Here is a 27799-nt window from a genome sequence, read left to right as displayed (position 1 = left end):
ACAAACGCGAGTAGATAAATAGGTACCGCTTCGACAGGAAGGTAACAGCATTCCGTGACTGTCATTCTGGCCACGTGACCAGAAGTGTCTTCAGCCAACGCTGGCTCTTCGGCCATGAAGCGGAGATGAGCACCGCCCCCTAGTGTTGGATACGACTGAACAGGAACCTTTACCTTTATAAGTGGATGGATGATATAGATGTACTGTAGATGTAGATGTAGATGTAGATGCAGAAGTAGATGTAGATGTAGATATCCCGTGAGACCCATCCATAGGACCTGCCAATCACTTTCCTGGAAGAAGAGGGGTAGGAGGGAAATGGTCCAATGGGAGGGCAGGGTAGTCTGGACAGAGTCCCTACCAAAGCGTCTTGGTCTTGATGGAATTTCCGTGACCCAGCTCAGAGTCCAGCTGGCGTGAGCACAGGATTGGAGCAGTTTAATCAGTAAGTGTGGAAATGATGCTGTTTCCAGATAAAAGGGGCTGTTGAAAATAGCCATTTCCACATAATTTGTGGAATTGTCTCTCTCTCTACTACTTCCCAGTATTTCCCATACTGATAATGATCATTTAGTGCTACTGAGGAATTGTTAGGGCTGCTCATCCTCCCGCTCAAAAGCATGTTTTAAATCACATACTTACCTGGCCTTTCCAACACGTGCAGCTTGTTATGCAAGTATGTGCTACTCAAGGAAGCCTGGCTAAACCAGAGGTTAATTGGTTCCCTGGAGGCTGCAGTTCAGGTAGCCTGGTTGCATTCAGCCGAGTAGACACGTAAGGTGTGCAAGAACAATGCAGGAGATTGGAACGGTCTATGGCACAAGAAACGTGCCCTGCAGGAACAAGAGCTTTCCATTTCATCATCTGATTTCCAGTTTCTATGTAAAACAAAATATCAATCTTCCCAGTCCTTCAAATAAAATATCACTCTTTCTATCCCTCTTGTTTATAAGAGAGAATTCATCTGCTCAGTATTAGAATGTAAAATACCGTGAGCTTTTTGACAAGGCAGGCCAAAATGTTCTGTAAATAAAAGTTAGAGAAATCTTACTGTCACAATATGATAGCTCATATACCAAATAATTGGATTTTTGCTATCGAAGAATATTGTTTTGCTGCAAACAGCCACTTGCTCGAAATGTGCTCAAAACCCATTAACCGCATTCACACATTTGTTTTAACGATAGTTTTGTTGAACAAGCCATAAACATGACTGTTTTCTAAACTTTTAAAGTTATTCTTGCTTTGTACCTCTGTAGATTGGTTACGTGGGTGGGATACAAAAACCAACTATGAATAAGCCAGAAAACCACTAACAAAATGCAATTCTGTTCACTAAGGTTGGGTGAAGCTTCAATGTCATTGTGGAACATTGAATCAGATTACATGCTTTTGACTTGATGTTGCAGTTTGATGGACTTTTTATGTATTTGTTTGTTTATTAGTCAAATTTATCACCGCCCATCTTCCTCCAAGGCGGGACTCTGGGTGGTTTACAATAAGACACAATTAAAACAATGCAATATAAAACTATAGAATAAATGCACACATTTTGCACACATAAGCACAATGTATTAATTTACTAACATTTAAATAATTAAATTTAGTTTTGTCATGACTTTACCCATCTCTGCCCAACTTTTCAGAGATACAAAGTAAAAATAGCTTTCAAATATTGTATTTTAAAATACTTTAAAATAATGAGTGATCCTAGAATCTGTTTTATCAGGGCTTCTATTAAAAAAGCATATGGAAAAGTAGGAAGCTCAGGGAAAGAATAAAAACAATAGTAGTGAAAACATATTCACAGCCATTGGGGGGGGGAAATGCCATGTTTTGAACTAGGAACCTTCTCTTTAAAAGGCAAGAGTTGTGGCTACTGTTTTATTATAGCACTCATGGTAAGGGTAACCAAAAGACATTAGAAAAACAATGTACTTTTCTAAAAGTAAAGAGGACTATACTGTCCCTTCAAACCTCCAAACTAAATGCAAAATCAAAGAGAGCAAAAAATAGAATGAGTTAAACACAAGGAGTGCCAATGTCTGTGGGAACCTCTCCCACATTTTACCATCAAACCATAATTGAGAATATCTGCAGGGGCTTCAGAATATTCCAAAAGGCTGATAATAATCCAAAACTTTAATAAGGAAGGAATATAAAACACTGGAATCCCCTAATATAGGAAGCATGAAACGTAGCCCAAGTATCTAAAATAATAGTTTAAAATAACATATTTTATTATTATTTTAGGTTCATAACTGAAAAGTTGTTAGAATGTACAGAGGTACCTTCAGGGAGTCTCAGAAAGGTCAAGATGGAATCCTCAGTGACACAATTGAAGCCCTGCCCCCTTTTAATATGTGACATAGTTTTTTGCACAACACATGTAGGAAAGGGGCAAGACTTTGCATGGTTACAACCAACTTCTTGATTTTTTTACATCCCCTGTGGTTGCCCTGAGAGTAAATTGATAAATTATTTTATATCTGAAAACCCAGAAAAAAGTGGAGCTTTTCTCCATAAAAACTGATCTTATAAGGCAACCTAGCATCCTCCAGATATGTTTGTGCTCCTAAAACCTCTTTCTAGCAGAAACATGTCTTTGTGGTGGAAGCTGAATGGATAGTGCTGTACAGCCCATTCTGTTTTGCATCTTAACAGATCTATGGTTAATACTCAAATGTACACTTTGAAGTGTTTTGAGAGTGTGGTTTATTTCCTCACACAGATTCACCATGGAATTATTTTCTACCCATCTGGCTTTCAGTTTCTCTTCTTATTCTTTAAGAAACTCCACAGAAGCATGTCTTTAGCATTAAACCATCATTCTGTACCTTAGATGACTTAAAAAACAGAACTCAGCTTCCCATGTGATTCAGTGAAGTGACTGAAATCAATGTGGCAATACTGGGAAGTGAAAAACAGGGGACATTAAATACCTATAGATAATAAGAATATAACATATAATAGAGTAATAGAATATTAAAGCATAATATTACCTTGGTACTTTGAAAAATTAGAATGTAGCTCATAGAAGATTGTTACTGAGGAAGCTATATTTTGTGTTTGTGTGTGTGTGTGTGATCAACTGAATGTTGATCCGTTGGTTGTGACAAGGATTCACCGACCGGCTTGTTGCCTGAGCCTGACATGGGCTGAGCAAGAGTGACTGGCCCAGGGTCACCCAGCCGGCTTTCATGCCTAAGGGAGGACTAGAACTCTCAGTCTCCTGGTTTCTAACCTGGTGCCTTCACCACTAGACCAAACCGGCTCTCAAACCAAACTGGCACTCGTAATATATGTATTACGTATATAGTGTATATGGGTGGGTGTGTATCATAATGTACTGTATACATTATAGAGTATTAAGGAGTATGAGAAGCTGGAGAAGTACCAGGGCCTGAAGGAGGAACTAGAGAGGGTGTGGAAAGTGAAGGCCAAAGTGGTCCCAGTGGTGGTGGGAGCACTCAGGGCTGTGACCCCCAAGCTGGGAGAGTGGCTCCAGCAGATCCCAAGAGCTACATCCGAGCTCTCTGTCCAGAAGAGAGCAGTGCTAGGAACAGCTAAGATCCTGCACAGAACCCTCAAACTCCCAGGCCTCTGGTAGAGGACCCGAGGTTGAAGAAGACACACCACCCATAGGAGTGAGAAGGGATTTTTTTTTTATGCAAATAGTCTTGGCCAAATATTTAAACAGTTTCAAGCCTGAATTTTAAATTAATGGAAATCATTTTTCACATATGCAGAGCTTCTTTAAAAAAAAAACACCTTCCTTTCTCAGGGAGCTCTTCCTGCATTGGTTTGCTTGCCAGGTGACCCCTTCCCCAAGGTGCTCCAAGGCTATTTATCTAGCTATTAGTTACATCCCACCTTTCCTCCAGGAGCTCAAGGCATCTTTTGTAGGAACTCTGCCTTCCTTTTACGGCGGTCGCAGTTGCCCTGTGGAGTGGGCTGGGCTGAGAGACAGCACCTGGTCCAGAGTCCCCCAAGGAGTTTCTATGGCCGAGGCTTCCCCAGTCTTTGTCTGACAGCTTAAGACAATACCGTACACACTAGGATATCTATTTGCTGTCTTTGTTTCATGTGAGGGCCGGCACCAAAGACAAAAGTATTTCTCTGTGCCAGCATTTCTAACCCACAACATTTATTTAGAAGAAAACCAAAGCAGCTTGGTTTTGAAGCCCAACCTTCTTGTAAGGCATTTCAAGGGAAGAAGCTCATTAGCTAGTGTTACATATCTCATTGGGAATCTGCTGATAAGCTCCAGTGGTCCCTGGTTTGAAATCGGTTTCCTTAAGTGATGCTCCATACTGAACAGTATGAAGGGGAATTTGAAATTATAGGATACAGTCCAAAAGCCGTTTTACCAGGGAGCGTGTTTCATTGCTGTGTGGGAATGACGTCTGAACAAATATGCTTAGGTTCATCCTGCAACTATTATTTTCAAATTACATTGCATTTATGGGTTCTGACTGAGTGAATAATCCCTAGCTGTTGCTAGAACCAGTGTTCTGGGGCCCTCAACAGTGGCCCTACTGGAAGACATTAAACCTTGCTGGTTCTGAATTGGATAGATCAGTGTTTCTAAGAAGTGTGGACTTCAATTCCCATAATTCCCCAGCCAGGAAGTTGAAGTCCACACATCTTAAAGTTCCCAAGGTTGAAAACACTGGGATAGATTGTACACCTTTCCCTGCATCAGCTAAGGATAGTGAAAACTCACCCAGACAGAACTGTGGGATAAACATGGAATAGATACCTCCCAGTGTCATGGCTGGGAGAAGAACAGCTACATCTGTTGACTTGAAAGGGCAGGAAGAAAAAGTCCATGATTTAAACCTAAGGACTGATGCACAGGGTTTGGTTGCTGCATTCTGCAACAGGCAGATCAACTGTGTACACATGATTTCCTTCTGGTCTGCAATAAAGCAACTTGCTGTGTAAAGTCTGTGAAGTTTCTGCTTTTTTTTTTTAATTGAATATGGGGTTGAGGTTTGGGAGAGTAGAGATTTATGTGAATCTGTTCCTGTGTGAAATTTGACAGTGTGGTAGACAAAAAATAGAAGTAGGTTTTAATGAATGAGACAAAGAGACAAAGAGCAACATTTCTTAGGCATCTGAAAGGGATTTTCTCTGGGGAACTGAATTTGCTGAAGTCAGAGGAGAAGTCAAGGGGGAGCAAATGATGAGATGAGTATTGTGCCATTACAATCCAAACTCTGCCCCTTTTGCACATGCATTGTGACACCACACATACATACCAATGATGCAGAGCTTGCACCACAAGAGTCTTTTTGATTAAAGCATTTGGATCCTGGGAATGCTTCTGAAAGAAGTGCTCAGAGATGTCCCTCCCCCATTATTTAACTTACATATTGGCACATGAACTCAAATGCTATCTCTAACCAAATATGAGTAACTGTTTCATCCTAACTTTTCATTGATCAGTATTATATCTCTTTATGGATTGCTGGCATACTTTGAAATGAAATTCTTGCATTCTAAAATTTCATCCGGAAGGTCGTTTCAAGTCACCTTAGAACACATCCACCATGTATGATGCTGGCATAAAGTTGTGGGTAGAATCAAACTGATATTGATCAGGTTCAACAAGTATACCTCTAGGGAGATGGAACCATATTTAAGATCGCATATGGGAGGATATTTAAAAATGTCTTTGATCTGAGCCAGATTTCAATCTCACGTTGTTTGTCTAAAACAGATGATAGTGAAGAAGCACACACTGAAAAACTTTATATCAGAATGCAGATCAGTGTGAAGGTCACTAGTGTAATGGCTATCGAAGTGAGCAGCAAGACATAATTGTTTCTTGGGGATATCATCTCTGTGCTCTGTGATGTTCTCCTCCTCCACCCAAATTTTGCAGTAAATATTCATAAGAATAAAATTAAACTGTAGTTGAGTATATTTCCTAGAAAATATTCCCACACTGACTGCATGAGATGTAGTATTTTAGTGAAATACTTATTTCCTTTTCTGATAAATTTCCTGCACATTTTTCATGTAGCTCTGTAATTCTGTTGCTAAAGCAAGCATAGAAAATTCAAGATTCCATAGTATAATACGTTGGGCCAGTAGAACAATAACTAAGCAAAAGAACTTTGTCTTCTCTGAACTTTTAAAAGGTATGATCTGAATGCAAAAGGCTACCTTACCCATCAAGAATTCCTGCAAAAAATGGGTGTGGAGAATGTACCTGCTGACAGTGGCCTCAACAAGCAGTTTTCAGCTGAAAACTACCCACATTTTATGGAACATTACAAAAGAGAGGAAAAGAAACACATTGACGTCAACGAAATCATAAATAAGATCAGGTAACTAATTTCCTTGATCGCTGTTCTTAAACATATGAGTCGAAGAAAAATGTGTGGTCACCAGTGGAGCAACGGGGTCATTTTATTAGTTTAGATGGCCTTGTTCACCTTATTGTTATGGTGAAGCAGGCAATTAACACTTCTGTTCTTCTTACTTCAATCAGTGCCACTTGATAGCATTTCACGGTTTTATTTTGTGTTGGTTTTTGTGCCTTCAAGTCAGTTTTTGACTCCTGGTGACTGCCTGGACTAGTCCTTGACAGGTTTTTCAGAAGTGGTTTGCTATTGCCTGCTTCCCAGGGCTGAGACAGAAGGACTGGCCCAGGGTCACCCAGCTGGGTTTGTGCCTTACCCACTACACCAAACTGGCTCTCATTTCATGGTTATCTTAGAAAAAAAAATAAGCCCCAGTTTGCAGTCCAGATATCATGTACTATGTGCAGATTTGTATTTTCAGTTGGTTTAAATCAGTATATAATAAGTATAACCACAAAAACAAATATAATTCTGTTTCTGCAACCCTGATGCTAAACATATTTCCTTGGGAATAAGCCCTATTTTGCTGAAGAAAGGGTTAAAATGTTTCTTTAAGAATAATATGAGCATGTGTAAATATATGCTTACCAAACCCTGCCTAGGTTTGCTCAGTCATTGCCAACCCTCATTTCTGAATAGTCCTTTGCCATAAACTACCTCTCTGCTTGCAGCATTTGTCCAACTGTCTCACTGTCCATCCATCCATCCCTATAACTCTTTACCTTTCTGTCTCTTTTGAGCTACTCCCTGTACCTCTCTCTAGCTCCTCTATCCAATAACCATTGATCTGGTGGCCATTCTCATAGCAAATGAAAGGTTTTAGGTTTCCCCTAGAAATATTATTGTAGGTATATTCACAGCTGTCAGTCTAAAACAGTGTTACTCAATCTCAGCAACTTTAAGATGTGTGGCTGAGGGACTCTGGGAGCTGAAGTTCACACATGCTGGCTGGGGAATTCTGGGAACTAAGTCTACACATCTTAAAGTTGCTGAGGTTGAGAAATATTGGTCTAAAAGAAGGCAAAAGACAGGGACTTCTCTAAAGAGAATTAAGAATCAATTTTGTGTGATCCTTTCCTCACCTAGTAGCCTCCATTTGCTTCTCTTAAGAATTCCCAGGAAACATGGCTGGCACCAACTTGGGGAAAGTTGGTTTCAGTCAGTCAGTTGTTAATTTTTTGTGTGGGATTTGTATTGGGGTAAATTTTTCCTCCCATGGCCACGTGAGATGGAACCTACTGTGTGAATTAATGCCCTCAGTATGAATATGACACCAAAACCATCCAAAACAAATGATGTAATTGGCGGCTATCTTTTAATGCTCCATGATACCCTTAAATCACTTGCTCTTCTGCTTCGCCCTATAGCCAAAAAAATGGAAATTTGGCTACACTATTGTACTTCATTGAGGATGGCAAAAACAAAGAGGAGGCTCTAAACCTTTTTTAATAGAAAGATTCTTTGTTGTTCTGTAATACAGTGGAGCTTCCTTCATTCTACCTATAGTGCAAGATATTCATAATACAGTACATTCTCTAATTTGTGGTTCATTCCATTCTGCCCAAATGTTTTACAAAGTATGTTTCGTAGTTTGTAGTTTGCTCAGAATTCAACTGACAAAGGGTTCTGAGAAACTTAGTATTCAAGAAAGAGGCAATCTGGGTGTATGTGTGTGTGTATTCTTTTGTTTTAACTCAAAAAGAACAAATACTCCAAATTAGAAACATTTAAAAAGTGATTGTCCATTATTTCAAGAGAAATACAAAACATTGGCAAGTGAAGTGATTTTTTTAAAATGTTTTGTTTTGTTTTGGCACCCTGGCTGAATCCATAGTTTACAACATATACTTGGTACTCAGATATATATATTTTTTTGCCATGATTGGAATAATTACTGCTTGGCAACCATTTACTCAGTCCAAGAAATGACTAAATGTCTTGATTTTCTAAAAATGAGAGGAAATAGATCTTGATTATCTTTTTTTCTTTATTAGCATGTTCTAGAAGATAGATTTCAGTCATTGTTGCCAGCATTTTAACTGCTTAGGCTTTTATCATGCACCCAAAAGGATACAGGAGTTTTGCTGCTGATGTCATATTGTAGATTTATATGGTATTTTAAATTGTAAAATGCTGTTAAGAATCCGAGTGCACTATTGTTGAGGAAGATGCTTCTCAGCATTCATATAGTGTTCTTCCGCATCCCTAGAACATCTCTAGAGTGGCTGGGGACAAAATGGGGACATCTGCTGTTGTTGCTACATCTGGAGGGACTTGGGTTGAAGGGGCAAGGGGATACTTTAAGGTCTGCAGATGTGATGGCGTTCTTTTCAACCCTTAAACTTCTCTGTACCTTGCCAAGTGGTGGCCCCACCCACTTTTGGTGTGCGGCTTCTAATATACCACACAAAGCCAAGCCCAGTGTGGCTCTTGAGCCAATTGAGGTTGTACAGCCTTGAGTGACAGAACTCCATATATGAGATGCCAGCTGTACATAGCCTATCAGTATTTCCCCTATGTCTAATGTGTGGTAAAGAGATAATATGGGAGAATAGGAGCTTGTCTAAAGTCACCAGGTGACCTGGGTGTCCGTGAGAAGGGGGCAATATCCTATACATCATGAGGTCATTGTGCCAATTATGTAATTCATATTGCTTGTGGAATGACTGAACGCCCACACCATGTGAATTCACCAGTGCTTGAACATGAGGCATCCCTACCTAGAGCTCACATCACCATCTGCTGGACTGCCATTTTGCATCCCAGTTATGAGATAATCTTCCACTGAAGTTGTAGAAAAGGAGCCTTCTCCTTCCTGTTCCCTGTTCATTGTTTTTCCCCGCCTATTAGAAGAATCTGAGGAAGAGAGAAGATGTAAGTCCTGGAAAAAAGGCTGTTTTACTTATTTATTCATGCTTAATCAGCTCATCTGGTCAACCAGTGTTTGGTCTGTGTTCTAGCCTTTGAAGAAGGCTTTGAAAGATACATCTGAGGCAAAACTGTGATATATTTGGATGGTATTTGTAGATCACACACATGGATTCCCTACCCACACAGAATGTTTGTCAGAATCTTCTAAAATGGAGAGTCATTTTCAGCGTGAAGCCACTGGCTGTGGTTCCTGCTTTTATTTCTGCTTGCTGCTGATGTTAAACTCTCTCAACATAATGTATCCCTTCATGGCCTAGCACCATTTTGTAAGTGTGTAAAGCTGCCCCTCCTAACAGACACTCAATTTATTTGATATCTTTGGGAGAGACCTACAGTATATCATCAACCATTACTAAGCAAGCTAACCATAATTGTTCTTATTGATCTAAAAATGTTGCTTTGAAAAAGGGCCTCAGCAACTACAACTTCAAATGTCCTGGTCTCTCTTTCCACATTCTTGAAACCTATCCCCACCATTGTCACACATCAGCAAGAATGGGGTTGGTTCAAGTTGCTAAACTCCTTTTAATGCCAGGCAACTTAATTACTCCTTCTTTCTTCCAACCCCAAACCCATCAGAAAAAGAAAGAAACATTTAGCAAAAGATGCTTTCCTGGAAAGCCAAGACAAGGCTAGGGGATTCCTCTTCTCTACCACTTCTAGGCACCAGCTCTAAGCCCATCAATGGCTAACACAGGGCCCACCATTTTCCACTACTGTCTCTCTTGTACTTACTAGTTGGGATCCTCCCTCTTGATCTGAAGCCCAATCTCCAGCTAGTACTGTCAGATGGAATGCAGAGGTTGTAGGACTTTGCATCTAAGGCTCAAGTAGTGTCACCGTCTTGGACCAAAGGCAGCAAAGATCCTGTCTGCCTTGGGGAAAACCACTCTGGGGAGATCCTGTGATTCTGTTTATTCCTATTGTTCATACTGAGTTTACAGTACTGAAATGAGCATCAGTACTACCAGCTTTCAGGCACTGTAGGCAAGCAGGCTGAGGCGGTAGCATTGTCTTTTTAATCATGACACCCATCACTCTTTCTACTACAACGAAGCATGGGCACTCAGCAGCACAAAGTAGAAATCACCACTAATGTTCCTCATCTCTTTGATAAGGTAAAGGTAAAGGTTTCCCTTGACGTAAAGTCCAGTCGAGTCCGACTCTAGGGGGCGGTGCTCATCTCCGTTTCTAAGCCGTTAGAGCCGGCGTTGTCCGTAGACACTTCCGGGTCATGTGGCCAGCATGACAACTCGGAACGCTGTTACCTTCCCGCCAAAGCGGTACCTATTGATCTACTCACATTTGCATGTTTTCGAACTGCTAGATGAGCAGGAGCTGGGACGAGCAACGGGAGCTCACCCCGCCGCGCGGTTTCGAACCGCCGACCTTCCGATCGGCAGCTCAGCGGTTTAACCCGCAGCGCCACCGCGTCCCTCTCATCTCTTTGATAGTCGAGGATAAGGAAGCATGGAAAAGATGTAATAATCGTTTTATTATTGTACCTTTATTATAATATCAGCCTCAGCTACTAATCCAGTCTCTACAATTTTATCTATCTCTACCTCATAACCAGAACATCAAACCCACCATTCACCATTGCAAAGTTATGGGTACCTTTCCCTTTCATTCCAGAGTCAATCCCACTTAATAGATTTTCAGGAAAGAGCTTCCCCTCCTGTTCCTCAAGATTATTAATCAGCCTTGGGTTCTGCTATTTCAGATGCACCTCTGAACCAGAAGGCTCTGTCTCCCTGGATGAAATTTTGCAAGACAAGAACCAGCTTGGTTCATTGTTCTTAACAGTTTTCAGAAGAGGTTCCTAGGTTCCTGGCCTGCCTACTTAGTGGTTGTAGGTTTATAAACAGCTTGATAAGGAAAGCATACATTTGTTCATGGACTTGACACTTTCTCATACCCATTAAAGGACACTTTCCAGGTTTTACTTTTAAGTCAGATGGACTTGCTCTCTCTTCCATGCAGGCATATCCATGCACTGATTTCAGCAAAACATCTCACTATTGAGTGTCATTTAATTTTTTTACCACCCTATCACTAAGCATCTTCAAGAACTTTTTGTATACTTTCCCATAAAAAAAAGCCCAGTTCCTTCATGAAGTTTTATATTTGTTATTGTGAAGCCATCTGAATAATTAGCAGTGTTGATCTTCACTTACATTTAAAATCACCTTTCTGGTAGCAAGTCACTTTGGTTGGATATATAAGAGGACAGAGTGCCCTAACAGTTGATGCACTTTTTTTCTGGGGGCGGCTTCAAGTCAATCTTGACCACTCCATCAAGCTGGCTGTCTGACCTGCCTTACTTGCAGTTTAATAAAGATAAAGTGCCTCTGAAATCTAGTGTAGCCATGCTGCCTAAAAGCAGACTGAGTCTCTTATCCGCCTAAGAATTATTTCTTGGACTTCCTGCCATCTTTTTCAGCTTTTCTGGAATAGTGCTTAAAGTCCTTACCTTTTGCATGAACTATGCCATCTCCCTTTAAACAGGGTGAAGCCTGTTGATCCACAATGCAGACCCTAATGGGAATTTTCTGGTCTCCTTGCAGGGAGTCACCAACTGGGTTATCAATTAGCAGACAGAGCAATATTTGAGCTGACCATCCCTTTATCTGCTGCTTTCTGCTGGCGTGTCCTTCTGTCAGGCAGGGCAATGACCCCAACCTTAATAAAGCATCACTATGTTGATGTCCATGTGAGGGCTTTGGAGCTGAGGATTGTATCTATCACTTTCCATTAGATGGGCACCCTGCCCCAATCTCCAGGTTCTAATGATCCCTATGTGCGATAGACGGAAACGGTGAAAAAGAAAATCTGTTCCTCTGTATGTCTGGTACTTTGAATGGTCTTTTCTTCATTCACCCAACAAACCCACCCTTCTTCCACTTTCCAAATGCTGACTCAGCCAGTATGGTTTTTTTTTTCCCATGCTGCTCTGGGAAACTGAGGGACACACACCCAGGAGTGCACATGCTGTTGCAGTGTGCTTTCTGTACTAAAAATCCCCTTCAGCTCTAGAAGATTCTGAGAAAGGCTTGCAGAGTGACACAAAACTGAAATGGGTAAATGTGCAGATAAGCATTTGGGAAACCACCACCACCACAAGCAACCTTGGTTTCCTGATGGCCAAACTTGTCCCACTCCCACAAGCTCAACCATGGCTTCCCAATTCACAAGGGGCCCACTGCTCATGCTGCACCTTGCTCGCTGAGACCTCACTGCTTCAGCATAATGAAATCAACACGGATGGCTGTCAGCTGACTTCGGCTTATTGTACTGGATTTAAATTTTATAGCTGAGGAAACAGAGATTGTTTTTAATAGGAAAAAGTAACCAAAACTTGGCTTTTTCTTTTTTAGAGAGAAGTACTGTGAAAGCTCCCAAGACTTCCACAAGGCCTTTTTGCAACAGGATAAAAACAGAGAGGGCTACATATCGATGGACAGCCTGCGTAAGATACTGGAAGACTTTCACTGTTGCCTTGGCTATGAACAGTACAGTGAGCTTCTGTACAGGTTGTTATGTTTGACTCAGCTTTAATGGGACTAGACCCATTTAAAAACTGATCATCTGTACCGTCTATAAACTAATAGCTTGGTCCAGCTATGCTGATGAAATCTATGTCTGGTTGATTTCACTGCATGGAGAGTTAGACCACCAGTCATTTGTTTGTCTGCCTTTTCACTGAATTATTAACCTACCAGTCTGTTAATCTTGCACAAGTAGAGCTGGAATATATCATTTCACTAACAGATTAATTAACATATGCCACAAACATTGTTTTAACTATACATACCATTTATAACCTTTGTCCTACAGATTCAGCAAATCTCATCTTATGGTGCTGAAGTGTGGGGCCTGTAACAAATGTCATGTAGAAAAGGAGCTAAGAAAGTAGACAAATTACCTTTTTAATTTAATTTCATGATTGATTTTACACATACTGCACAAAAGCTGAAGAAGGAAACAGTCCAAGTATTTGCAAAAGAAAGAATTTTTTTGCTAGCTCTAGTTGGTCTAATAAGAAATATGATTCTTTTTATTTCTCATTTCCTGGGACCACACAATAATAATAATCTGTTCTTAAACTATTGTGCAAATATATGAATTTTGTATAGCAAGAGAACATGAAGCTCAATTCTGCAATAGCTAATTGAGGCAAAGAACACAAGGGAACTGTTAGAGGTAAAATACATTTACCTTTCTATGCTAAAGAAGCCTTAAAATGACATAAATTATATGAGAATGTGAGATTCAGGAGAATTTTGCTCCCAAAGGAGTGACATTCCAGAGAAGTATCTTTTATTTTGCTTTTAGAAAGAGGACTGGAAAGAGAAGAGAAACCTAAACAAAATCTTTTCATTCTACCTATAAATCAAGTGATTACGTTCCTTTGAATTAAGCTTCTAATAAGAGTTTTTTCTGCATGCTCTTTTCCTCAAAGACTTTTTGATGATAAACACTTCCATTCATTGTAATTTTCTGCAGACTAGTCCTTTCCAGACCGAAAAGAGCCTTTTTGCTCCACCACCCTGCCTTAAATAATAGAGTAGATTAGCATATGCATTTGGTTTTATTACTAAAATGTTAATACCAACTTGGCAATTTATTCCTCCCACTGAAGTGCGTTGATTATTTCCTTTTCCACTGACTCTCTGGCATCTGAGCCAGCTTGACACAGGCTAATGTGGGGATTGCAGCTGCAAGATGCAAACACAATGCTCTCCAAAGTGCTGTGGGGGGCGCAGAGCCGCAGATATGGGGGCTCTGCAGTCTACCCCTTTTATCTTCCTTGCTTCCTGACACCTCTTTGTTAAAATGGTTTCCCACCCATCTAATATGCATATTCTGGCAATGATCATTTTTGGAAAGAATAATTCGTGAGTGTTTTTCAGTGAAAACAGAAAAAACATTTGTGTTGAACTGACTGTCAATACAGTCAACATAGTCTAAGGCATGGGTGTCCAACCTTTTGGCTTCCCTGGGCCACATTGAATGAAGAGGAATTGTCTTGGGCCACACATAAAATATATAATATAGTTAATGTATATAAGTAATAAAACTTCATTTATTTTTATTATAATTTTTTTTAAAAGAGGGCAACATAAAACTAGTGAGATATTTGACCTTGTTTTTGTGAAACTAATGCATCAATGTCTGGTTTGATGAAAGTGGTTGAAATTCTCAGTGAGTTCTCAAGGTGCCTGTCAGAAATTTTAATTCTAATTTTACCCTTCGTGTGCTTCATCCTTGAAAATAGTTGCTCACAAATGTACGTGCTGCCAAAAAGTGATGTCATGAGTAAGGCATGATTGTGAAGTGAGGGATATTTTTCTCTGGGAAGATAGGTCTTATAAAAGTCCAGTAGAGAGACATGATCACATTTTTCTTTGAGTTGAATGTCTGATTGCAACTCTAGGCATTCCATTTTAAAATTCGGAGGTAATGTAGTTATGTTGGCTGAAAATGGAGTCAAAAATATACCAAAATATTGATTTTTCTGGAAATCTTGAAACCTGCTCTCAAATTCCTGTATCAAACTGAAAAGCAAGGCTGCATATTTCTTGCTATTCACAGGACTGCGTTTAGCCAACATATTATAATTAGAAAATTATTTCCCATAACTTGAGCTTGCCATATTTTAAGTTTCATTTGAAACACTGTTATGGTTTGAAACATTGCAGTGATAAGTTGGTTTTCACCTTGAAGATGCATGTTTAACTCATTTAAATGAGCGGTCAAATCCACCCAAAATGCTAAATCTGTGAGCCATTTTTCATCTTCAAGTTCTGGCACAAATTTTCTTTTTGATTCCATAAACAACTTGATTTCATTTCGCAAATCATACAATCTTTTCAGTATTTTACCCCAACTTAGCCACCATACTTCAGAAAAGTAAATGATGTCCCCATAACCAGCATCCATACTTTTAAGGAACTCCTGGAATTGGCCATGATTCAATCCCTTGGCCCTTACGAAATTCACTGCTTTGATGACAATTTGCATGACGTTATCCATTTTTAAAGCTTTCGCCCATAAATTTTCTTGATGTAGAATGCGGTGATACTTCATCAAATGTGAGTTGTCGGCAGCACTTGCATCCTCTTCTATCAATTTTGTAAGTCCCTCACTTACCAACCATTGCTGGGGCGCCATCAGTAGATATACCAGTTATGTTGACAATGGTTAAAGAAAATTGCTTTAATGTCATTTTTACTGCTTCGTACAAATCAAGAGGTTTAGTTGTGTCTTTTAATGGCACCAAAGAAGCCATTTCTTCAGTGACGTTATATTCGTTATCAATACCTCTAATAAAAATGGCAAGTTGAGCCGTATCTGTAGCATCAGTACTTCCATCCGTTGCCAAAGCATAAAAATTGAAATTAGCAGCTTTACTCTTCAAACCTCTTTCGATAGATTTTCCTATTTCTTCAGTTCACCTGTCTGGTGAGACAAACTGATTTTAGAAAAATTGCTTTTTTTATCAGGACAAATTATATCTGCCATACTTTCCATAAATGGTTTTGATTTTTTTGCAGTCAGATTTGCTACCAAATAACTAGCTACCAAATAACTAGAGTCCTTTTGAGTTGTGACTTTTTAAAAAAAAATTGTTGAGACGACAGACTTTTTTTCAGTTCCACTAATTTGTCTTTATGACAAATTCCTTGATACGCTTCGAATTTGGCAGCATGTTTTTCTGTATAATGCCTTTTCAAATTGTAGTCTTTGAAAACACACATTTTCCCTACAAATTAAGCATTAAGCCTTAGTATTTGTCTCAACAAAAAAGTACTCATCTGTCCATTTTTTGTTGAATACTCTTCCTTCATCCATGATTCTACTTTTTTTCTTTTCTTTTTTGGGTTCTGCTTTCTGTTGAAACGACGTTGAAACCATGCTGGAATAAATTTATTTAGGAATAAATATATATTTTTAAAGAAATAACACAACAAGCCCATCATAAATTGTTAGGTAGGCAAATAAAGCAAAGTTTAATAATCAAATAAGAAAACTTACATGCCTACTTAATAATAATAACAAGCGCCTGTCGTCACAGGACACGTGTAGGTGGGTTGAAATACAATATATAACACCAAGTGTCCACAAGCTGATGTGTGTAGCAGGCGGCAGCGATGTTAGCACTGCCCCCCCCCCCCAGTGTTCCGTTGTTTCTACCTACGCAACCTGCACTGGAGCACTGTGCGATCAAGTCACAAAAAAGATCGCAAAATAATGTTAAAAGTTTACAATTTGGGGGGGGCGCATTACTAGTTGTTCAGGGCTGCATATGGCCCGTGGGCCGCAGGTTGGACACGCCTGATCTAAGGGAACAAGCGGTGCCAGTCCCAAGTGATGATGCCCCTAGGTCTGGCTCCTGGAGACTTATGACATCCCCTTACAGGATTTGGGCAATCATTTGGAAGTTATTTTTTCCACCTCTGGACTAGCCTAAAGCCCTGGGATTGTCTAGTGGTCTCCCATCTGTGTATTAACGAGGTCTGGTCTTTCTGCGGCAACCAGCTCACAGAAAGCCCGTTTCAGGATATTGTATCTTGATAACATAGCAAATTTGCCATCCTTATGCTATTATGGTGGCGGGCACCATTTGGATTTCCCATTTCAGGGATGGGAAGCCTTGTCCAAACCTGCTCAGAGTCACCCAGCCGCTTTCGTGCCAAAGTCAGGACTAGAACTCACAGCTTCCTGGTTTCTAGCCCAGCATCTTAGCCCCTAGACCAAACTGGCTCTCAGTTTAGTGAACAACATATCTTCTTGATCCAGCCTTTAGTCACCAAGGTACAGTAGGTACTGAAGTTTAGATTCAGCCCTTTCCCTTTTTCCCTGGGATTTTATCCAGTCTTATCTTCCAGGAGGTATGCAAGACAAAAATGCAAAAACTAAACAATTGGATTAAATATATGCAAATAGATAATTGCTTATTTCCTAGTATTGTAGCTGAGCACTAAGAAAAACAAAAACAAAATCAAAGCACAGCCTTCAGCTGGCAGGCAAGAGATAAATATGATTGCCAGTGCAAGCTAACCACGTTGCAGCCCTCAAACTATATCAAAATCACTACTGAATTATTAGTAACAGCCATTTTAGAAACAATATTTAGGAAATAAATCTTCAGCCTTATTTTTCCCTCCTCAGTTTAGGAATTAATATACAGGAGAACAAGCTCTCGTATTTTGATTTTCTAAGAGTTATTGATGACCGTGCAGCATTCAAATACCAGAAAAGGCATATTGTGCCCCCTATACCACCAATCAGCTTTGTGCAACTCAGCATAGATGACGCCATGGCAAAGATAAAACAGATTGTTACGGACTCTTCTGATTTGCTGTACAAGGTGAGTCCTGTGCAATTGCTTCAGTGCCCATCATCATGACACAGAGGAAGAGGAAAAGTTTGTGGCCCAACTTGTGTTTCAAGGAGACACCAAGCTTGTAGAAACCTGGGCCAGGACAATGCATAAGAAGATCCCAAAATGGTCCCAAGAAGGTGGCCCTGGGAGCAGGGCTGCTGGTTTCTGTTGTATCTGAGGAAGTAAGTCTGTTGTTCACCTTCTCTCACCCTATCCGAAAGTTGCTGTGGTTGAGAAACACTGGGTTAGAGTCAGGGAAACAGCAAGAACCAAGTGTGATTGGACAGGGAGCTGAAGAGAAGCCAACAACCCAAGGTGGTTCTCCTGTCCAGGAAAGCAGGTCCAGAGCATGGAATTCCTTCCATCAGTTTTGGGTGCTGCACAACCTATGATTCTAAAATATTTTTTAATAAGAGTTGTCCCTGAAAATTGTCCAGAAAGTCCAGTTCAAAACACATCTGCTAGGCAGTTGTTAAGAAGAGGCCCCAATACTTAAAACACCTTCATTATCTGTTCAATCGTGGCCAATTCTCGGAGACTGCCTGGACAAGTCCCTGCAGTTTTCCTGGCAAGGTTTTTCAGGAGTGGTTTGCCATTGCCTGCTTCCTAGGGCTGAGAGAAAGTGACTGGCCCAAGGTCACCCAGCTGGTTTCACGCCCAAGGCAGGACTAGAACTCACCGTCTCCCAGTTTCTAGCCTGATGTCTTCACCTCTACCACCAAACTGGCTCTCTGATTATTTCTAAGTACAACCAAAATGCAGCTTCTTACTTTTGAAGCAATATGACCTTGAGGAATTATTTCTCCCAAATGCAAGCCTGTTTGTACAGTTGTATTTATTTTCAAACCTGAAATGTCTGAGATGAAGTGGGAGGCAGTTTGGAAGAGTACCTTATTTCTGGTGGCTCTATGAAATGCAGTCCCTGGCAAAGTCTGCTTGGTGCTCCTTTGTCCTGGTATACAGATTGGAGGGACTTCAGAGGCTTGATGTAGAGTCTGCTAAAGAATTTCAGGCAGATGATTATCTAGACTCTCTTTGAAGACCCTCCATCCCCAAGTGAAGGAGAACCTACCACTTATTCCATTGACTGACAACTGAGATAAGGAATTCCTCCTAATATCTAACTTGAATCTACTTCCCTCTCAGTTTGACTCACAGATCATGGTCCTGCTTTCTGGGCCAACAGAGAAGAAGTCTACTTTCTCCTCCATATGTTAGCCCTTTAGGTATCTGCAAACTGCTATCATATCCCCCTTCAGTCTTTTCTTGCATTGGGTAGTTCCAGTTCCTTTAACTATTCCCCTTAGGATTTGACATGATTTCCAGTCCTTGGTAGTACTCCTCTGAACTTGCTCCAGTTTTTTTATATTCTTTTCATAGACTGGTGCCCAGAACTGAATTCAGTATTCCAAGTGGGGCCTGACCAAGGCAGAGTAGAGTGGGAAAAGTATTTCTCATGGTCCCAAAATAGCATTTGCCTTTTTAGAGGTTGCATCACACTCTTGGCTCATATTCAGCTTCTGATTTTTTAAAACAGCCTACAGTTTTCACATGTGCTACTGCCAAACCAGGTGTTCTCCAGTCTATGCTTGCGCCTTTCATTTTTCATCCCAGATGCAGGACTTTATATTTCTCCCTGTTAAATGTTACCTCTTTGTTTCAGTCCACTGTTCAAGCATATCTCGATCTTCTCTCCTCTAAACTTTTAGCCAATCCTCTTAGCTTTGTATCATCAGCAAATGTGATAATCATACCCTCCCCCTTCAAACAGGTCATCAATAAAAATATTGACCAGGGCTGAGCCCTATGGCATCCTACTCAATAATCCTCTTCAATCTGATGTGGAGCCTCTGGGTGTGGTAATTCAGCCAATTATGAATTCATCTACAGTACCAGCCTATATTTTACCATTTCATTAATAAAAGCATCAGGAGATTCTTTGCCAAGACCAGGGTACCTCATGTCTATGACATTCCCTCATTTATTAAGCTAGCCAGTCTGTCAAAAAAGAAGGTAAGGTTAGTTGGCCTGACATGTTTGTGGTCCTTGTTAACTGTTGCGTTTCTATCCAAGGGCTCACAAGTATTCTGTTTAATAATCTGCTTGATGACCTTGCCCAGTGTAGACATCAAATGGACAGTTCTGCAACTTCCCAGTTCCTCATACTTCTTCTTTTGAAGATGGGGTCACATTTGTTGTCCTCCTGTCTTCTAGGACCTCACCAGTCCTCCAGAAGTCCTTGAAGATTACCAAGATTGGTTCTGCAGTCACCTCTGCTGGTGCTTGGGATGTCATCCAGCTGGCCCTGGAGACGTGAATTCATTTAAATTAGCTGTGTTCTCCCCCTTTTCCTTGTCTTTCCTGAACTGCAGTTCCGTCTTCCTTTTTGCACAACAACGGCTTCATTTCCTTTCTGTGAGAAGACAGACATCAAATATGACTTAAGGCATTCTGTCTTCCCGCCATCTCCTATTACTAGTTGGGCCTGTTCTCTTCCCAACAAACCTTCAGCCTCTAAGCTTCTCCTTTTGTTTTTGATGCACCTGAAAAAAAGCATGTTCTTGGTTCTGGGAATTTCTTACAAGCCTCCGCTCATTCTGTATGTTAGCCTTTCTAACAAATCCCTACAGTTTCTGGCAATTTCTTTGGTACACACTCAGCGGTGTGCTGCTGAATGTTTAAGAACCAGCTCCATTGTCACCGCTGTGCTGTGCCGCTATCCACGGAGCAGCTAATTGACGTGTTGGGCATTGAGGCTCACCTCTGCTTCGACTGGCTTACAGAATTCCAGAAAATTTAACAATCGGCTCTCATGAGGTGGTGCAAGCCAGTTGCAGCACACCACGGTATATATCCCTCCTTCCATTTTCCCTTGTTCTTTTCAGCATTTTAGGAAGCTCAGTGTGTGTCCATACTGATCTTTTCAGCGATGTCTCATTTTTCCTTCTAGTAAGACATTTTTTGTAATAGCACCTTCAATTCTTCAACCAGTTCCTCCTAGTTGGTGAGGATTAGGTCCAAGACAATGGTCCCCCCTCCCTTATTTCTTCCTTCACCTTTTAACAAATGAAGTCATCAGCAAGAGAAGGCAGGAGTTTATTGGACCTCTGACTCTTGGCAGAGACCATTTTACAGCAGATTTCCACATTCCCGCATCTCTTTGAAAGTTCAGTCATTGGCATAGAAAGGCCTCATCTATATTTTCTGTCTGTCTGGGGGGTCTGTGATAAACTCCCACAGCAACATCACTTTTGTTCTTATTTTGTGATATGCAGGCTTTTTGGTTTTTAAGCCACAGAACAATTCAGTAGTCTGTTTTAACACCGTAATATTTGTTTTAGTCTTTAGGCCTGTATATGTTTGTATGTATATAGATATTAGGGCTGTGCAAATTTTCAAAGGAGAGCTTGCTTCAGTGAAGTTTCACTCACTGGCCTGCACAGCAAAGGCATGGGGCTGCTCCCCCTCAAGAGCCCCACCTGGCCTCCTCCTTCAGGGAGAAGCCTTCTTCAGCAAGCTCCATGCAGGAAGGCTGAAACGATGGAAGCCAAAGTGGTGCCATGCAGACCAGACAGTTTCAGCAAATGCTGTGGGGTCCCCTGGGCATGGGGCAGGCTGTCCAGACTGGAGCCCCCTTGTCACATGCCAGAGACATTCCGGACTAGAGCACCTCAGCACACAGGGAATCCCAGCATCCTGCAGAAAGCGCTTCAGCTGATGATGGGAGAGAAGGCGGAGGGGAGCGTCACAGCTTCAACACGCCACACACCACCAAGCAAATCATGTCACTCCTCAGTCAGCATCCACAGGGCTGAATGAGTGAACCGAGGTTGCCTTGTGCAGGCTGATACACCTGCCGGGAGGAGGCTTATGCTCACAGGCAACTGGGGTCACTGTAACAAAGCAATGCAGTATCCAAATAAAATGAATGGATGTTGAATTGACACAGGTTTAGAAATGCACATTGGAAAGCTCCCTGCCACCCTCGCCTTACTGTCCCAGAAGGCTGGAGAAGAGGGTTTCCGCTGCTCAAAGCTCTCTCCATCTTCCAACGCCCAGTGCTCTCCGGCTGCCCTCGGTTGCTATGGAGGCCCGTGGTAAACAGCCGTCCCCCCGCCGTGCAAAATAATCCAGCGAGGAGAACAGGCTGTTAAGCCAGCTCAGCTTGCAAAATGCTGGGATGAGAATTCACAGGGAAATTCTTTGCACCATTTGGTATGTTGCGTATTTGTCAGAGCAAAAAGGGGTGCCTTCTCTCTCTTTTTATTCCTGTCATTCAGTAAGAGCCTTTCTGGAGAGAAATGAGGTTGCCCCAGAGCCGCTGGTTTCTTCATTGCTCCTTTCTCCCCCACAGGCCTTCTCTGCATTTGACAAGGATCGCACCGGGACAGTTTCAACCCAGGATTTCCGGCAGGTGCTGCACCATTTCTGTTTCGCGCTTTCAGAAAAGCAATTCAACCACCTTCTAAAACTGCAGCGACTTCGTGGCGAACATTCCATCGACTGGAAATATTTCCTGCAAAAGTTCAACTTCCTCTCAGAGGTAAGAATGGCAATCACGCTACCTTACAGGGAAGTGAAGAGCAGTGGAAGCATCTGGGGCAGAAACTGTTTTGTTTTGTTTTTCAGTGGGGATCCATGCGTTTAATTGGGAAATTAGTGATATTGGTCTGTTCCCAAACGATTTGGGGTCATGGGGTCAGATCCGAAGCAAAACTGACCCCCGCAAAGTCTTATTCCCTACATACGCCCTGTTGCATCTGCTCTGCACAGCCTCCCCAATCCAAAGCTCAGGGCTTTCTGGCCCACACAAGGGGGGCCTTGAGCTTTCCCTGGGTTTAGACACATGGGTGCAACTTGGCAGGATGGGCAGGGCAAGTGACCCTGACTGTGTGTATCTGGGTGCCTGGGTGTGTGCAGGGGAGAGCCTCCTGTTAACATGCATGGGGGCAAGACCCATTCTTCCCCCAAACTGACTGGAGTTCATTCCCACCACTGGGAGATAGATTTCTGGACTCCTCCCCTATTCCACCCTCTTTAAAGCAGCGGTGCTTTTTCATCTATTTCATTTACTCAGGTGATTCCCTGCTGAAAACTTCTTGCCCACACCAAAGACCTCTGTACCTCCAAGCCTAGAGGGCTTGCAACATTTCCATTAATGGGGTGCTTTTTGATGATAGGTTTGAGCCCTTTCCCAATTACCTGAGAAATTAACCCTGGTCAGGCTGGCATTCAGACATCCCTTCAGCATTCTTCACCCAAGGGAAGACTAAGTTTCCCACCACTCCTGAATTAGACCACAAACCTCAAAAATATGCTCTCTGCAGATTAAAGCAACACCTATAAAAACTCTGCTGCTTCTTATACATTTAGAAATCAGATGTTCTTTAATCTGACAAATAAACCTGAGGCTTTTATAGCTTATTTTGTAAACCTGAGGCTTTTATAGCTTATTTTGGCTGATCTTGAAAAGCTAAGCAGGACTGGAGGGGGAAGTCAAAGAAATATCTCAGGATAAGGCAATGGCAAACTACTTCCTTATTGTTGCCAAGGAAACTACATGGGGATGTCCAGGTGGTTACCAGGAGCCAAACTCATCTTGAGAGAGTCTTTGCTGTTAGAGATGAAGCCAGGGAAACATTTGGACCATGAAACAGTAATTCATGACTTAGGTGACATGATTAAGTTTTACGTCCAAAGTTCACATGTCAGATCAAAGCCAACTGAATCAAGCAGGTCTCATCCAGATGTTTTAGGTTGCAGATTCTATCTCTTCCAGTTACAGACCAAGCTGCCTGAAGCTGATAACACTGAAAGCCAAAAGATCTGGGGATATTTCTTTTCAGGAAGGCAGCTACAAAGCTGTCTTCCTGCAGTTTAGTCCTATAGGACTTTTTTTTTTCCAGTTCAATGGTCCTGAATTCAGCCAAATCCAAAATGTACTTTTCAGCTATGATTTATTTATTTTATTTATTGACAAGGCTTATTGGCTGCTCCAGTCTGCTGACTTTGAGCAGCAAAGAATTTCCCAAATACGTAATTTGGGACTACAAACAAAGAAGTAGATAATCAAATTTAAAAACAAATCATACATTGTAATTGCATATATGAAGCTGGGAATCACATTCAGTGCAATAAAAACCAGTTCATCATCTCGAGAGGTGATTTGTAAGTTACATTTTAATTTTTAAACATTTTATAATATATATAATATTTAATATTATATTACAAGTATTATAAATAATATCATATTTAATACTTTAAATGTTTTAAGTCTGCTGCCTAATAGAAATGGGAAAGGATAGCTCTTTTCAGCCTGTAATATGATTCAGACAATTTTCCCCCCCCTTGGGAGAACCTGGTAGAATTGAGTTATGGTGGGGGGGGAAATAAGTATTCCAGTTCCACAGCCATTAAGGCCAATTAGCACAAGTGACAAAAACTGTGGTTGAACAGGAGGGAGTGGTATCCTGTCAGCAGAAAATATCTGCTCTTAGAAAAAAAAGCATGCGAGGGACAGAGCTGGGCTAAAATGCCTTTCTGGCACGTTCCCCTCCTACATAAAGCAGAACGCACTTGTTTAATAAAATTTAAAAGTTTACTGATGCCGCTTCACATGGGAAGCATCCTGGGACCACGTTGCTTCCTCATTGGAATGGATCTCCTCGACGGCCTGCTCTCGCCACAGACCTGGCAGTGGACAATGTTCTTGCACTCTAAGCCGACTGTGAAAATAAGGCTGTAGAGAGAAGCGCACAGAAAGAGGACATGCAGGAACGTTTTTTGCTTGCGGCGCAGTCTCTGCTTCTCCATAACTTCACTCCTGCAACATCTCGGACCCTGGAAGTAAAGCTGAGGATGCCCTTTCTCCCATGTTGAGAGAAGAGGGGAAACAACCATCAGGGGCCCCTCTTGCTTGCTTCAGACAAGCAGCGCTCTCTTTCTCTTGGCACGTGAAATCTGTAAAATCCGAGAAGAGGCTGGGAAGTGGCTTCCTGTCTGCCACAAGAGCCACCAACCCCCAAGCCAAGACTGCTGCTTCTTAAAGAAAAACAAGTAGCTCCTCGTGTCCAGGCTTCATGAGTGCCTATTCGACTTCTGCAAGGCAGAGAAGCAGATTAAAATAGCCCTCCCTGCAGCTTCTAGGCCCAGACCATTTCCATTTCTTGGAAAAGCCCATAGCATAACTGGATGATTATTCCTCTCCATTCTTTTCTGAGGAGCTGGAAGAAATGAATAGATAGGGCAACATAGGGTGTCAGGGTTAGTAAATGTATTAAAACGAGGAACCGATTTTGGAGCCAACTCTCTGACAGTGGTGACCGATCATCAGCATTATCCAGTAAAGAAAAGCCTGGCCTCTGGGAAGGTATCACTGATGAGAAAGATCAAAATAATCAAAACAGTCTCACCGCTCCCTTGAGGGAATGATCAGCAAGCAGAACCTCACATATTTCGGGCACATAGTGCAAGCAGAAAAAAAAGTGCTTGCCAAGAATGAGGGAAGTAGAAGAAAGGGAAGATAGTGGAATATGTGGATGGAAAGAATCAAGTTGATTACCGGGACACCCTTGGAAAAGCATCACGTTATTAAAGGATCAAGATGGTGACCATTCATCCATGCCATTTGTTGTTGTTGTTTATTCGTTCAGTCACTTCTGACTCTTTGTGACTTCATGGACCAGCCCACTCCAGAGCTTCCTTTCGGTCGTCAACACCCCCAGCTCCCCCAGGGACAAGTCCATCACCTCTAGAATATCATCCATCCACCTTGCCCTTGGTCGGCCCCTCTTCCTTTTGCCCTCCACTCTCCCTAGCATCAGCGTCTCCTCCAGGGTGTCCTGTCTTCTCATTATGTGGCCAAAGTACTTCAGCTTTGCCTTTAATATCATTCCCTCAAGTGAGCAGTCTGGCTTTATTTCCTGGAGGATGGACTGATTTGATCTTCTTGCGGTCCAAGGCACTCTCAGAATTTTCCTCCAACACCACAGTTCCAAAGCATCTATCTTCCTTCTCTCAGCCTTCCTTATGGTCCAGCTCTTGCAGCCATATGTTACTATGGGGAACACCATTGCTTTAACTATGTGGACATTTGTTGTCAGTGTGATGTCTCTGCTCTTAATTATTTTATCAAGATTTGTCATTGCTCTTCTCCCAAGGATTAAAAATCTGATTTCCTGACTGCAGTCAGCATCTGCAATAATCTTCACACCTAGAAATACAAAGTCTTTCACTGCTTCTACATTTTCTCCCTCTATTTGCCAGTTATCAATCAAGCTGGTTGCCATAGGTAAAGGTAAAGGTTTCCCTTGACGTAAAGTCCAGTCGTGTCCGACTCTAGGGGGCGGTGCTCATCTCCGTTTCAAAGCCTTGGAGCCAGCGTTGTCCATAGGACACTTCCGGGTCATGTGGCCAGCATGACTCACGGAACGCCGTTACCTTCCCGCCGAAGCGGTACCAATTAATCTACTCACATTTGCATGTTTTCGAACTGCTTGGTGTGCAGAAGCTGGGATGAGCAACGGGAGCTCACCCCGCCACGCGGTTTCGAACCGCCGACCTTCCGATCGACAGCTCAGCGGTTTAACCCGCAGCGCCACCGCGTCCCCCTGGTTGCCATAATCTTGGTTTTTTTGAGGTTTAGCTGCAAGCCAGCTTTTGCACTTTCTTCTTTCACCTTCATCGTAAGGCTCCTCAGTTCCTCTGCGCTTTCAGCCATCAAAGTGGTATCATCTGCATATCTGAGATAGTTAATGTTTCTTCCAGCGATTTTAACTCCAGCCTTGGATTCCTCAAGCCCAGCATGTCTCATGATGTGTTCTGCGTACAAGTTGAATAGGTAGGGTGAGAGTATACAACCCTGCTGTACTCCTTTCCCAATCTTAAACCTGTCCGTTGTTCTGTGGTCTGTTCTTACTGTTGCTACTTGGTCGTTATACAGATTCCCCAGGAGGCAGACAAGATGACTTGGTATCCCCATACCACTAAGAACTTGCCACAATTTGTTATGGTCCACACAGTCAAAGACTTTAGAATAGTCAATAAAACAGAAATAGATGTTTTTCTGAAACTCCCTGGCTTTTTCCATTATCCAGCGAATATTGGCAATTTGGTCTCTAGTTCCTCTGCCTTTTCTAAACCCAGCTTGTACATCTGGCAATTCTCGCTCCATGAATTGCTGAAGTCTACCTTGCAGGATCTTGAGCATTACCTTACTGAATGCCATTACTGAACTCAATGGCAATGAGCAAACATTGGTAAAGGACGGCAGATCCAGCTGTGATTAGATCTCAACATTCTTCATAGGTAAAGCAACACACACCTTCACTGATTCCTACAGTTTTGAGAATGGAAACTTACCTTGTAGCTTTTCTTTCTTTATTAGATTTATATCCTGCCTTTCATTCAGGAGGTTAAGGTGGCATTCATACTCCCCCACCTTTTTTTTCTCCACCACAACCCTGGGAAGTGGGTTGGGACGAGAGAGTGTAACTGGTCCATAGTCACCCAGGGGGCTTCCCTGGATGAGGGTGGACTTGAACCTGGGTCTCCCCGCTCCTAGTTCAGCACCTTCCCCACTACGCCATGCTTGTTTTCAGTCTACTCTAGAACTCACTTCTGGGGGAGGTGGGGTTCCTGCATAAAGCACATCAGCTCAAATCAGTATTCATCTTGGATCAGTAAAAGGGCCAAATCAGGGACAGGCAGCTCTTTCAAGTTAAGTTTTTGTTCAATTTCTCATTTTTCCAACCTTCAGTTTCTGCATCAGTTTGCAATTTTAAAAAGAATCTTCATAAAAACTGCATGTTTTCTTGCAAGGTTCTGCTACGTATGCATTTTATACCTATGTAAACCTGGACTTAAAAAATGGGGAAAGTTTGGAGCATAGCTACATTCCATTTTATGTGTAAGTCTAGGAAGCGCAAATTAGGAAAGTTTGCATTATAAAAGCCTGCTAAACGTTTTTTTCCACTGTTTGCAGTCCAGTGGATTCATTTAGCAGTGTCTGCAGGGTATGGTCAAAAAAGTCAAGATGACAGCTGCAACGATATGATTGAAATGCTGCCCATTTTTTATGTGCCTTGCAGGTAAAACTTCAGTCACA

At 41.7% G+C, this 27799-nt stretch overlaps 1 protein-coding gene across 1 annotated transcript in view; it reads left to right on the top strand.

Annotated features, from left to right (window-relative positions):
- EFCAB6 (EF-hand calcium binding domain 6) overlaps positions 1 to 27799 on the top strand; it is a 125597-nt gene that overhangs the window by 80080 nt on the left and 17718 nt on the right. The window contains exons 21-24 of the mRNA XM_063308262.1: positions 6150 to 6338; positions 12683 to 12838; positions 17481 to 17679; positions 22049 to 22237. Coding sequence (XP_063164332.1) covers positions 6150 to 6338; positions 12683 to 12838; positions 17481 to 17679; positions 22049 to 22237 — 733 coding nt within the window. The remainder of the gene's footprint in view (positions 1 to 6149; positions 6339 to 12682; positions 12839 to 17480; positions 17680 to 22048; positions 22238 to 27799) is intronic.

Source organism: Candoia aspera, chromosome 7 (genome assembly GCF_035149785.1).
Source record: "Candoia aspera isolate rCanAsp1 chromosome 7, rCanAsp1.hap2, whole genome shotgun sequence".
NCBI classification, from domain to species: Eukaryota; Metazoa; Chordata; class Lepidosauria; order Squamata; family Boidae; genus Candoia; species Candoia aspera.
This window is presented reverse-complemented; position numbering and strand designations above follow the sequence as displayed.